At 38.3% G+C, this 13,612-nt stretch overlaps 1 protein-coding gene across 4 annotated transcripts in view; it reads left to right on the top strand.

Moving 5' to 3' along the window:
- Positions 1-13,612, top strand: part of PPARGC1A (PPARG coactivator 1 alpha) — a 372,463-nt gene that overhangs the window by 339,239 nt on the left and 19,612 nt on the right. For 3 of the 4 annotated variants that reach the window (XM_027883347.1, XM_027883350.1, XM_027883349.1), the window contains exons 3-7: positions 416-610; positions 1,563-1,685; positions 2,569-2,773; positions 6,705-6,750; positions 6,859-6,932. In XM_027883347.1, coding sequence (XP_027739148.1) covers positions 416-610; positions 1,563-1,685; positions 2,569-2,773; positions 6,705-6,750; positions 6,859-6,932 — 643 coding nt within the window. Of the gene's footprint in view, positions 1-415; positions 672-1,562; positions 1,686-2,568; positions 2,774-6,704; positions 6,751-6,858; positions 6,933-13,612 lie in introns of those variants that run through there. The other variant, XM_027883351.1, reaches the window with a different exon arrangement.

The raw sequence follows: 13,612 nt of genomic DNA, 5'->3' as shown, positions 1-13,612 counted from the left end.
TGTCGTGATTAGCTGTCTGATTCTTGTAATTTTGTCAGGTCAATTAGCTGGTGTTCAATGCTGAAAAGAGAAAGAAAGAGACAGCCTAGGCTGACACCGTCATTAGGTGTCAGCATCTTAGGCATATCCTGTAATACAATCCCTGAGTGATTACTTATCGTTGTTAACACCTGATAGAAAAAAGAATTGTGGAAGAAAAGCAAACTAGCAATACACCACAGGTGCAAAGAGATTTCTCTGGAACAGAGATGGATCATTTTATTGCACCTAATTATATCTTCTGAGATTCTGTTGCAGGTTACTGTTTCAAGGGCTGATTTAACTGTGTTGTCTGCTTGTTCACATACAGAGGCATCATTTTTGTTCCTTTTCTCTTCTCACCTTGTTCCTCTTTGTGTTTTGTCCTCTCCCACAGAAGATAGATGAAGAGAGCGAAGCAAACTTGCTAGCTGTTCTCACTGAAACACTGGACAGCATCCCTGTGGATGAGGATGGATTGCCTTCATTTGATGCATTGACAGATGGAGATGTGACCAACGAAAATGCCACTAGCCCTTCTCCAATGCCCGACGGCACCCCTCCAACTCAGGAGGCAGAAGAGCCGTCTCTAGTAAGAACCCTTCCTACTGTTTAACAGGAATTGGATGTGCCTCTGGCTACCCGCTGCATGGGTATGATGTAGTCACAGTAAGGTCTGGACTTTTCATTTAGACTGGAGAGCAAAATCAAGTAAAGAACTGAAAATTAAGTGGGGGAAAAAAACCAAATAGTTAAATAGCTATATGATGATTAATATAGCAGTCTATGAAAATGTTGTTGAAAAGATTGATTTTGAGACTCTTGTGCTAATGGGGATGACACTTTTGCTTATCATTCTGTTCATATAAGTCAAGGTAATGGTTCTTAATTCATATTTCATTTCTTGGGGATCTTTTTGTTATGTATGTTTAGATGTCATTTTTGGTGATCTGTAAAGAAAGGCCCAATGAGTCTGGTATAGGATGTGGGGCTAATTTTGTGCCTTTAACATTGATTTGACCAGTAAGCACCAGCTTAGTGCTAACCAGGGCAAAACTGAATCTTGGATGAGGATGTGGGTGAAACATTATACCTGTATTGCTCAGTAAATCTAGTTTGAGACCTGATTCTGTTTCTGCTGAAAGCCTCTTATCACTGGGAGCAGAGCCAGATACCTGAATCTTGACACTGTATCCGTTAGTCTGTTAAAATTAACGTCTCTGTCTAGATCAGAGGCCTCTTCTGTCAAACAGATCACCAAGAATTTTATTTTGCCATGGATTCAGAAATCCAAGATTTCTGTTGTTTCTGCTTGGCCTGCAGTATACTGCAGTAAAGGGAGCAGAAATGTGCTGCCAAACCAGAAGAAATTGAAATCTGTTTACTCTTGAGAAATATCAAGTCCTGCTTTCTTTTTGATTGCTGGAATTGATATAGCTAATTTTAAGTAATTATGCAAAAAATGTAGATAAGTCATTTTAATCCATAAAGATGCATAACTTTACTCTTTTCTTTCCACTTCCCTTTCCCTGATGTGTTTGTAGCTTAAGAAGCTCTTGCTGGCTCCAGCTAACACTCAGCTAAATTACAATGAATGCAGTGGTCTCAGCACACAAAACCATGCAAACACTAATCACAGGATCAGAACAAGCCCTGTGGTTGTTAAGGTACAAACTTAATCTTTACAATAAGGGGGAAAAAATAAGTGTAACAAGGTCTTCTATGCTTTCAGCAATAAGCAGTAGATCTGAATGTATTGCATTAATCTGCCCACTGTCTTGTAACTGTTTTTAAAAAAATATGAATGGATTATAGGCTGGGTTCCAGAAAATCACCTGAGCTCCTTTATACTCTGAATATTTCATTTATGCTTTTTCTCTTGGCAGAGTTCAGTTGTAGTCCCACCGTCTGTTGTTCTCGCCTGCTTTATTGATACTCAGAGTAGTAGGGGGTGCGATAAAATTTGCTGATGGGCTGGTGTTGTTTATGAGTGACTCCAGGATGCGGGACTGCCATTTTACCAGCTGTCTGCGCTAAGACAAATGACACTGGATTCTTGGCAAAAAATGTATATTAGACATTAACTGGATAGAATGGGGGGCTCTGACATAATTCTGTTAGCAGGCAGTATTAAACAATGTTTGTCTTTCCATTCACTGTAACTGAAAACGGACCGTTTAGGGGTACTTAAGAGAGTTGTGAATACTGGGCTCAAGCAATCAGCAGCAAATTAAGGTTTAAACCAGCTTATTTTTTTATTCACAGTAAAGGCGCTGTAGGGTCTTGTTAGTTACATGTTGCTGAGTAGGAACATTGCAATGTAGGAGAAATGAAATAAAAAGCTGCATAAATGTCATTTAGGAATTTTAAATGTAATTTTCTTTCCTTGTTCTGCAAACAGTTATTCACAGCTCATAGATCTAGTACACTTAGACTGAACACTTCATTGAAAATCTCATCTCTTCAGAAAACCTATATCCATTCTGATAAGGTTCAGCTCACTAATTTTAGCTTTTATTTTATTTTATTTTATTATGCCCTGTTTTTAAGACTGAGAATTCATGGAGCAATAAAGCAAAGAGCATTTATCAACAGCAAAAGCCTCAAAGACGTCCCTGCTCTGAACTTCTCAAATATCTGACTACAAATGATGACCCTCCTCAGACCAAACCAGCAGAGAACAGAAACAGCAGCAAAGAGAAATGCACCTCCAAAAGGAAGCCCCATCTGCAGTCTCAGACAAATCATCTGCAAGGTAGGTGTGGGACTGCAGAATACAGCTTTGGTATTAGCCGGGAAGTTGAAATACTGTGGTTGGGAATACCCTTGATACTTCTTCTGTTCTTTGGACTAGTGTTGAAAATCCAGAATCTCTTCTGTGTAAAAAGAATTTCAAAGCAGTATAATGGAGTTAGATTTAGTTAGCTAGATTTAGTTTTTAGACAATTTTAATCCTTTATTTATTGCCCCCAGCCTCAGAAAAAGAATCTCGGGGAAAAAAGTTTAACAAATACCACATGATAATATGCCAAGCTAGCTGGAGATACTTTTTCACAGAGAACTGTACCACTAAGAAATCATTACACCCCTAAACAAGCTGGGCAGGCCAGTTCATTAGTGTGCTTCTTTTTTTTTTTGCTAGTGTAAAACTGAAGGCATTGTTAACCTGCCACATAGTCCTTAAGAGACAATAAATAGTGCTCTCACTGCTACTGAGAAAGCAATAAATGTGTCATTCCTGTTAAAGCTGGAATGCTGGTTTGTAATTTTATTTTGTAAATAGTTGAAAGTTTAGCTACCGTCCTGATCTTTCTCTCTCGTTTTTGGATTCTTTATGACCAAAACTAAACCCTTGTGTTGACTTTTAGTATCCCCCGATGTGTAAAGAACTGATCTATATTACAAGTAGCGTCTATGACAGAGATATAAGAACTTAAAGCCTCCTCTCTCACTTTCTCTCCCCCTCTTCCCCTGGCTGTTTTCCCAAGATAAAGGAAAGCTGTAAAAGCTTACGAGCCCGAAGGGAGCTTTTTCAAAGTTACTGTTACTTTAAAATACATCTAGGTATTTATATTGGCCTGGCATCTGGAAGGCCAGGTGCCTGTCTCAGTCACATCAGTGCAAATCCTAGATGACTCCACTAAAGTCAGTGGAAGTTACCTGGCTGCAACAGAGATCAGGATATGACCCTAAACTTGTTGTTCTGGTATTTTTAAAGCAACAGTTGTAAACTGTGTATGGTTTTTCTTCTTTTCCCCCTACCTCCTAACTGCATTTTCAACGTCCATCAAATCTACTTTTTCACTCTGCACCAGAAAGTATAAGCAAACTTAATAAAAATAATCTTCCTGCCACTAAATCTTATTCTCAAAGCTGTACATTCTGACATCCTAAGTGTCAGAATTTCTCCATTATGTTCTCCAATTATCCGAACAGTATTTCTTGTAAGAAAGAAATCCAAGTGCCTCTAGAGCTTCTACCACTACTACTTCTTCTGGATGGCTTTGGCAGTATGCTTCGCAGCAGAACATGTAAAACCTGGGACTGTTACTGCAGTGGTACTGAAACACAAAACTGCCAGAAGTTACAGAGGCTTTACTAACTCTTTAATAACTGTTAGATGATAAGGTGGTAAATGGTAAGGTATATCATATATAACATGCTGTATACATGTGTATGCTATACACATATAGATGTGTGTGCACACATAAATACGGATAAAAAAATCTTTCTATTCAGATCAGAGCTGCTTTTGTTCCCCCGCTGAGGCAACTGTGTAGATTCAGTACAAAGAGTCGGGATGCAGAGTTGTGGAAAGGAGAATGAGAGGTTAGGAAAGTCCAAAGGGACATATAGCTAATTTACCAGTGTTTAACAGATGACTCTGATTTTACTAGTATTGCAAGTGAAATTGCAGGTAGAGAGAAATTACTCTCTTCTTTAATTCCTGCACTTTAATTTACAGGCTTCTAAAATGTTGGTTTTTTCAGCAAACTTCAATATCAATGGATTTGCATATAATATAAATATAAGAACGTAAGCTTTCAGCTTGGACAGTCAATTCATGCAGAATCAACCTTGCGAATTTAACTGACATTTGCAGACCTGCAGTTATTGGTTCATACATATAATCAAAAGTACAGGAAAATTGGCTCCTTCTGTTTTAAAAATAATCAGGGTCTGATATTTTCTTTCAAAGTTAGGAAAAGCTCACAAAGATAAGTCAAACGTTATTTTCCTTTAGGGTTACTGTTGCAAGCATATTGCAAACCCACGGGAATGTCCACAAACGCATTCATGCCAAAGATCATCTGTGGTTTTGCACTGAAATTTGCCCATGAGGAAACTTAGTTCTTTTGAACCTGAATGTTTTCAATTTACAGGGACAAGCAACTTGATGTGAACCCTTTTTATTAAGAAAAAACTATACCACAGTAGACCTTCAAACTCTAATAAACAGGCGCCATCGAAAAATGATAGTGTCTTGGCTAAATATTTACACTATCAATAGCTGTATGTGAGGATGAATCCTTTGCAGGAGGAGTGTTTGGTCAAACCCTTGCCTAGCAATAAGAAAACTGATGGGTGTTTTGGTATGCGAATTTCTCAGTGGGATTGCTCAGTGATATCTGCCTAAAATTAATACATGCAAGTGTGAGATAATGCCTTGGTTCTGTGCCCATCTCTGACAGATTTGCACTGTGCCTCAGTGCTTCAGAATTTAATATGTGAATACTCTGATGTGGGACTACTCTGTGGGGCTAATAAGAGCTAGAATGAGACTTTTTGGAGGCTTGAATAGCTCTTACACATTCAGCTTCTTCAAAAAGCCAAAACTGGGCAAGGGCATGTAGATTTTTATTCTTTAAAAAAAAAAAAAAAAAAAAAAAAGGAAGCCTTTGTATAAAAGTATATTCCAGAGCCTTACACACAAATATGAGTCAGGTTACCTTCAGTTTTATCACACCTGGTTTTATACACAAATCAGTGGCCATATTAGATCAAACAAATAACTCATTGAGGAAGGTGAGCCCCAGGTGAACATCTGCACTTCCATTTCTAACTTTCGTACGGGGAGGACAAGAAACAATATGCAGCTCTTGCGAATTGAGTTAATTTTTGAAAAAATGTAATATTACTTCAGGAATGCTCTAGAGCTTATAAAGGTAATCAATTTGCATATAAAATCCTTCCATGTTAATGGGAGTTCCAAGTCTAGAATGAATATGAAATATGCAGTAGTGACACTCTGGACAAAAGATCTGCAGTGCAGGAGTGTTCAAGGGGAACATTTTGTCTTAATTAATCTGCAGAAGAGAACCCCTGCTGTTGTTCTTGCTTCAATGCTCTTTGTGTTTAAGACATCCATCTAACTTCTGAAAAGTAAAATTTGCAAGTAATATAATTTTTAATTTTAAACATTTTACTGGCAATTAAAGGAATTATAGTAGCATGACAATATCCTAATTCTTGGCTTGCTTTAGGAAAATACAATTTTGCATGAGTAAAAGCTACAAAGACTTGTATTTTTATAGCCAGAGCTTTGTTTTTTTGCGTATGTTGGGATTGTAGTGCTGAGAGCTTCAACCCCATTTTTAACCATCTGTGACTATGTCCATGGTTTGTCATAGTTTGCAGGATAATTTTCAGAAATTTGGACTATAACTGGTTGGACTCTGGCCTCACAGAAACAACCTATTCTCAGTGCTATATATAAAAATGTATGTTGTAGAAGTAAAATTAACTGAATATTCATAACGTTCTGTTACTTTGTAGTTATTCTGCTGCTCCTGTTTCCAAATAAAATGTGAACTGTAGTCTAAATTAACTCTAAGAGAAATAACATTTTCACAGTCTATCCTGTAGAGTTCTTCATTGATTTTTAAGATGTACCACTCTTCTTCTGAAAGGTTCTTGGCATTTGGATTGTGTCTTGCATTTCAGAGGTACAGTAATTGATGTAAATAATTGTTGAAAATTAAAGTGCCCTTTTGGTACTAGTAATAAGGAATCAGGATGAGTCTCTTTATTTATCTGTCTAAGATATAAAGCAATGGCAATTGAACTATCAAAGTTCAACCCTAACTGACTATCACAGGATTCCAGTGCCAAAATAAAATGAAATATTTATAGTATTCATTACAGTGTGTTTAAATATGCCATAATTGTTTCCTTTTTCCCTTTAGCCAAACCAACAAGTTTATCACTTCCATTGACGCCTGAGTCACCAAAGTAAGTACTAAAAAGTGCAAACATTTATAAAAGGGAGGGGGGTTCAGTAGATTTTGGCTACAGCAACTCCATTTCAGCTTGTTTTTATAAATGTGCCCTGTCTTCCAGTGATCCCAAGGGTTCCCCATTTGAGAACAAGACTATTGAACAAACCTTAAGTGTGGAACTCTCTGGAACTGCAGGTGAGAAATGCAGAGTGCTGGCTCTTCCCTTAAGCATGGCTCATGTGTGCTTGTTCACTGTAATATACCACAGGTACACTGAGATCTCACAGTGTCTCCAGTAGATTAACTTGAGTTTAGCAGTGACTTTTTATCCAGCTAACTGAGAAGAAATGTTTGAAAATATGTCCCCAACCTACACAGGAGAGCATAATTTCTGAGAAAATATGAATGAAACCATTTATCTATTATACTTCTCCATTTCCCCATGGATTTGTGTACTGCTGAGCACCATCTTTCAAAGACAAACCCCACAGCACAGTGTAATAGATGTTACAGATGTAAAAGTTATGCCATCCAGTCTGTTTCCAGGCTGGTCTAGGGCTGTACTTGACTGCACGTTTCAGGGCTTTGTCAATTCTAGATTAATATGTCACAAATAACAGCTTTCTCTGCTACCACTGAAAAACTAGTCCATAGCTTAGAGGGAATTTTTAAAACTGGTATTAATTTTGTATTCGTCCTTTCTCTCTATTTCTCCCATTAACACACTTCACACAACCTCCCTTTATCCTTCTCCTCCTTTCTGATCCCTGGATTTGTAGCTTTTGAAGATTTGTAGGATTTTTTTAACATGTAGTGTTTTAGTTCATGCATCATCCATTTAATCACTCATTTAATTCATCTACTCTTTTTTCTGCTGAAGTCAATTTCTTCAGACTCAGATCTGTTTTATGGCTTTCCTCTGAACTCTGTTTTGCCTCTGTTTTCCTGAAGTGTTCAGAGCCAAGCACAAGAGAACACATTCAGCTCCACCTGAGCTATTGCCAAGACTGTTTTCTTTCGCAATTGTGTAATATTGAAAAATAAGAGATGTTCTTGGAATGCGTTTCTCTCAGGATAACAGTAAATTATATGATCATTATGATAAATGAGCATTATGGAGGGAGGGGTGCATTGCAAAATATGTCTTCAGGTACCAAAAATCAGCTTGGTGGCCCTAAATTCAGAGTCAGCAGGCTGGGTTTGTGTATATACATTGAGTTTTCATCTCCCTACAACCATCATTTCAACTTTTTCAGAAACTTTTTCATTAGTTCAGCATTAAAACCTGCACGCTTTTCTCTGCTGTGTCCTGGAAAACTGCAGTCAGTCCTTCCTCTCATGGCAAAAGGAAACGCCCCTCCAGTGCACCTAGTGTTTGCAAAATGAACATGGCAAACATGGCAAAATTCACTGTATGCAGGAGGGTAATCCTGTTCAGTACCAGTAGGCCAGAAGCATGGAGAAACCGCTTTTATCATTACTGGAGAGCAAGTCTGCACAATTTGTAAGCACATGGGTAAGTCAGTGTTTAGTGCTGCCAACGGGAAGGGGCAGACGAGGTGACTACAGCAGAGTGGTACAAGCAGCCGTTGAAATCACTGAAGGAAGCAGTGTTTTCTCCCAGCCAAAAAGTCAGCAGCCTGCTCTTCCCATCAGCTGACTAGACAGAAATTGGGAGTCAGTCTGACCCCTGGATAGTCCTCTAGTATTGCGTCCATAATGGCAATGGGAATGCTCTTGGTATTACCAAATTCATTCCGCTCCATCAGCTGTGCACAGAGGGGAAAACAAAACAGCTTTGTAGTTCCTTGGACAATATAACCAGGAGAACTGGCGCATTAAAAAAAGCGTCAGAAGCTGTGAAAAACAGCACAACTGGATGCATATCCAGTGAACAGGAATGCAGTACTGGGATATTATGATATTTTTTTGCCTCTGGAAGTAAATAGAGGTTAGCTAGAAACTAAACAGATGATATTCAGGAAAAGTAAGAATTGGTAGAGTGTCTGTAGCCAAGGAGCTGGGGCACTATTACCAAGCAGTGCACATGATGGTGGCTCTTGGAATCCATGTTGTGCTTGCTCTGGTCTTCACAACCTGGTGAGGAGGTTTCAGGAGATCACTTAGTAGCTCTATTAATCTCTGCCTGCACATACACAGATATTTTTATATTTATATTCATGTATGTATATAAGTCTATAAAAAGATGCATGTCTTACTTTTTAACTAATTTGCGGTAGTGTCTTATTTCCTGAGTCTGCTTGTGCCAGAAGCAAAGTACATAAGAGAAACAACCTGGAGTACCAAAGAACTTATAGCGTATGTGTGTAAATCATGGCAGAACTGGGATACACCTCAATTCAAAAAAACAACTAAAAAAAAAAACAGTGTCAGTAGTGATTGATAATACCTTGAAGTTCCTTAGTGAGACCCTGGCAACTCCAAATTATATCCAGATAACTGCATTGTTCATTGCCCTTATATGGGGCAGCTTGCACTGTACAAGCACTATTTATTATAATTTAAATAGGAGTTGCCTTGATCTCACTATCCAATTGAAAAGGCCATTAGCAGTGCTGCTTGCACTATCGAAGCACAAAGTATTTTAATATAAATAGCAGCTCCCTTGATCTCTCTGCTGAAAACAACATTGCTTCCCTCACTGATGAATTAACTATAGAGTAGAAAAATAAATAAATAAAAGCATTTCCCACATGAGCCATCAATCTTCGTCACACACACATTTTGGATTCATGTATCGAAAGTCAAACTGAAACTGTTCTATTGCCAATGCTATATCTTGCTTTACAACAGATTCATTACTAGTCATGACTGTAATTCTGTCCTCCCTAAAACTGTCAAAACATTGATTTGTCAAGTTACAAGGAACAAAAATTTTTTAAAGTGTTTTCACACCACACATAAGAATTCTGTGAATACCCTTTAAATAAGTGGCCTATGATAGAGGAATAAGTCCACTGCTGTCTAAAATCCCAACTCCTGAAGCTGATTTCTAGTGTTATTCTAAGGAAAATGGACCAGAACATCATGATATGGAAGGAGTCCTAGGCAATGATAATGTAGTGAATGAACCTCCTGTGTCAGGTGAGTCTCATTCTGAGTAAGGTGCTCAGAAGAGGTTCGTCTCCCTTTATATCCACAGGCAGCTGCACTGTCAGCACCTTGCTAAGAGGCCATGGGCATGAACCTCTCTAATGTTTTCCAGAATCATGGGATTATTCTGTGTGACCTCTTTGTTACTAGTCAGGTTGAGGGGGCACCTGCAAACACAGGAACTAGGAGGATGACTCACCTTCTGGAAATTGGCAGTGTTTCTCTTGGCAATCAAGGCCTCCTCAATGATTGTTTTAAAATTTTGATTGTATTAGACTTTGTGCTGAACTTCTGAATGTCAGATGTTAGATGGCATGGCTTCTAGTTAATCCCTCTCTGTTATCTTAGCGTCTTCTTAAATGTTCACTCCTAAATACTCAAAGGCACCATTTAAGTACATGGAATTGGTTTACACACCTAAGGTTCAATCAGTAAGGCTATTTCCACCCTCTTGGTGAAAAGTCTCTCATTTGCACACAGTTCCCTGTAATTTATCATAGTATAAAATTTCTCACCTGTTTTGGGTGCAAAATTTGATTTCTCCAAAAAGATGACAGTAAGGGCTGTAGGTACACAATCTAGTTGAGTTGGGACTCATGAGCATCCTTGAGGATACTGATGCCCCCAGTTTGCCCACCTCTCGATTTGTATTACCTCTATTTGTGAGAACAAATACTTAAAATCTGCCATATAAGAACTTCTTTGACCTCAGAATGATTTCTAGTAAAATGAGATGTGAGATATAGAGAGTTGTCCAGAGGGAATAAATTCTAGTAAATTATTTGATATTTTCAGGCATCTGTGTTTATTCTCTGCAGCACTGACAACAGGATTAAACTGAATACTCAACAAGCATGTAGTTTTTTATTATATGATGACTATTTAATTTTATTTTCCTGGCTTCTGCAATTCTGTGCCTCACAAAAGCTCTTGTTCTACTGAATTGAACTGTTATCTTGTGTTCAGTGTTTTAAGTGGCCTTAAATAATGTTTCCCTTGACAATCCATTTCCAAACTTAAAAGGTATGAAAGAATTCATTTTCAATGCCTCTCAAAAGCCCAGTGCACATGTAGAAAGGTTCCAGGGCTGCGTTCCCCAAAAGACATTAATTATCAGCTCCCTCAAAGCACAACAAATGTCATCAAACATTTGATGCTAAGTTACGGCAGTGATTTAGAAATATCTGTGTCTATGTAAAACAGCATTGCAAATCAGTCCTAAGAAGTCCAGATGTCACGTTTAATGCAAAGGCACTCCCCTAATTTCTGCTTTTCAACCTAGCTGAGCCAAATAAGTTGCTAACAGGTTTTTTGTAGTGGAGTTTCGGAGTGTGTCAAATGTAGCTTTGCTCTCCTAGAGACTTTCTGGAAGGAAGTCGCATGGCCAAGGTGGCAGAGTTGGCACACATGCAAACACCTTTTGCTGCACAGACACGGGGAGGATGCTACTGTCTTGGCAGGAGTGCTGGCAATTTGATGTATGCTGTTCTCAAGCACAGGATTGAGTTCGTAGTATATAGACAGAGCAAGGCAAAGTGCAAACGTACCATTTACCAAAGCTATTCAATTAAGGAAAAATCCCTACAAAGAAAATGGTTTTATAGCATGTCATGAAAAAATACTTGCCTTTTACTTTAAAAAGAAAAAAGACTGTTTAAGGGGGATGATTGTAGAGCATGTACCACTTCTAACAGATTTGCTGTGCAGAAGTACATAAGTGTGAGTGATGTAGAGGTACTTGTTTATTATAGAGCACATTTCAATGCAGTAATCATAAATATTGCTAAGGTTGTGCTCCGTTGAAATATGACCTACATACTCTTGATTGTTTGTGTTACGTGATTTGTCTGACACCCATTACATTCTGGGTAATGGCAGCCATTTGTTGCTGTGCACAGCAGGCTCTTTTGACAAAAGAAAATAGGCAGCAATAAAAAAGCTATAGTCTGAATTACATTCTGCACAGCGCTGCACTGCTGAGAGTTTGTGCAAGTGTGTTAACAATGCTCTGAACTGCCTCTTGTCAGCCTTCAGCCCGTAATGGCCATCTGTCCTTCCATAAATCTGTCAAAACCTGCTAAGTTCAAGAGAGAGTACGGAATATACCTTGTACTGTCAACGCTAAAGTGTACACACTGGGGGAGAAATCAGTGCGTGTGAAATAATCCAGTGGTTATAGGATATTGTAATGCTGTTTATGTGGGATCATGGCCCTTGGTGAAGATTTCCAGGGGTTAGAGTGAAGATGAACAAGTGTGCAGCCAACTGGCTTTCTCAGAATTCACAGTTTGGAGATGGGTCATGGGACAAATTGGAGATGAACTCCGTAGAGGTGACATGAATTCAAAACTTCACTCCCTCCTCCATCCCCCAGTGTAGGTTTGTTCAAAAGTTAAATGAACATTTTCCAACTTTTATCTGTTTCTACTTGCCTGTGCACTTCCTGCTTCTGCTGAAAACCAGGAAAAAAGCCAGAATGCCACGAGGAAGCCCTTTGTTAGGCTGTCCCCAGCCCAGTTCTGCCAGCAACAGAAGTGCCAGTAAATTTAGCTCAGTCTGTACTTTTGTGAGGGGTTTTATTGGTAGGGTTTGGGTTTTTTTTCCCCTTTCTCTGAATATTGTTGGACTGATTGTCAGGTTTCTGGAAATTGTTGTACTCTGTGTTTTGCTTGCTTCCTGCTGGGACAAGCTTTAAAGAAGTGGTTTGAAACAATATTTTATTTTGAATATTGGATTATCTCTGGGGTTTCTTTGCATGAAATTCTTAAATATGCATGTTCATTGTGGAGTGATTGTATTTTTACTTCATTCTTTCTTTAAAAGTACATCCAAAAAACCAGTAAGTAACCCCAGAGCTTCTCATGATCTGTATAGTTTCATAAGTAAAAAAGTCAGTTCTAAGTCTTTTATCTGTAAAGTTGTTTTCCGCAGTATTTATTCAATCCGATCCTGAAGTTTTAACCTGGAAATTACTACTGCAGAATTTTGAAGGGAACTCTGCATTTTACCAAAAATTCATTTGGTAGTCAAAAATACTTGACAGTCTGGAGGTGGATAAGGTGTGAAACACATATGTCTGTCTCAAGTGAATTTTTGGGAAGAAAGAAAAAAAAATGGAGGGCTCAGAGGAAATAGTTTAATGGTGATGACTTTGCACAAAATTTTTTTCCTATTAAATTCAAATTTGAGATAACTAGAGTTTTAGGTGTCATAATCTTTTCCGCAGTTTCCTTGACTTTTGTGGCATTAGGCAAAGTCTTCACATAGCCTTGGGTAGCTTGTAAACATTTTTTCCGAACATTCAGACAAAATCAAGCATCTCTCTCACATCAAGTATTCATGCCTTAGTACTCCTATCTTCTTATTTTCTGGAAGAAATTCATTGCAGCTAATGCAGTGGGGCTCCCAGTCTCCATTTACGCTCCTTAGGGAGCACTATGCATTGATGGACGCTTTTCCTTCTTTACAGCAAAACACTATAAAACATGTTCCATTTGCATTGATCTACTGAGGTCTGTTGCATGTTTAAAAATACGAAACAAAGCTCTATGACCGTGTTTGAAACACAAATTTCCTGTAACTGTGTCTGCCCTCTCTTTTCATTCTTGCAAAGTAAGTAATGGAAAGCTCATTGCTTGGGCTAGAAGGGGAAATTTTGGATTGCATGAGCCTCTGGAATGCTTAAGGATAGTCTGGATTATCTAGAACTCCCTAATCTCCATCTAATTTGTTAAATTTTAAGAATATATTACTAAATTACG

This window comes from Empidonax traillii, unplaced genomic scaffold (genome assembly GCF_003031625.1).
Source record: "Empidonax traillii isolate 1590-97213 ecotype Southwest subspecies unplaced genomic scaffold, ASM303162v1 scaffold125:size1524877, whole genome shotgun sequence".
NCBI lineage: Eukaryota > Metazoa > Chordata > Aves > Passeriformes > Tyrannidae > Empidonax > Empidonax traillii.
Note: the sequence above shows the minus strand (reverse complement) of the source record. Positions and strands in the feature narration are given on the sequence as shown.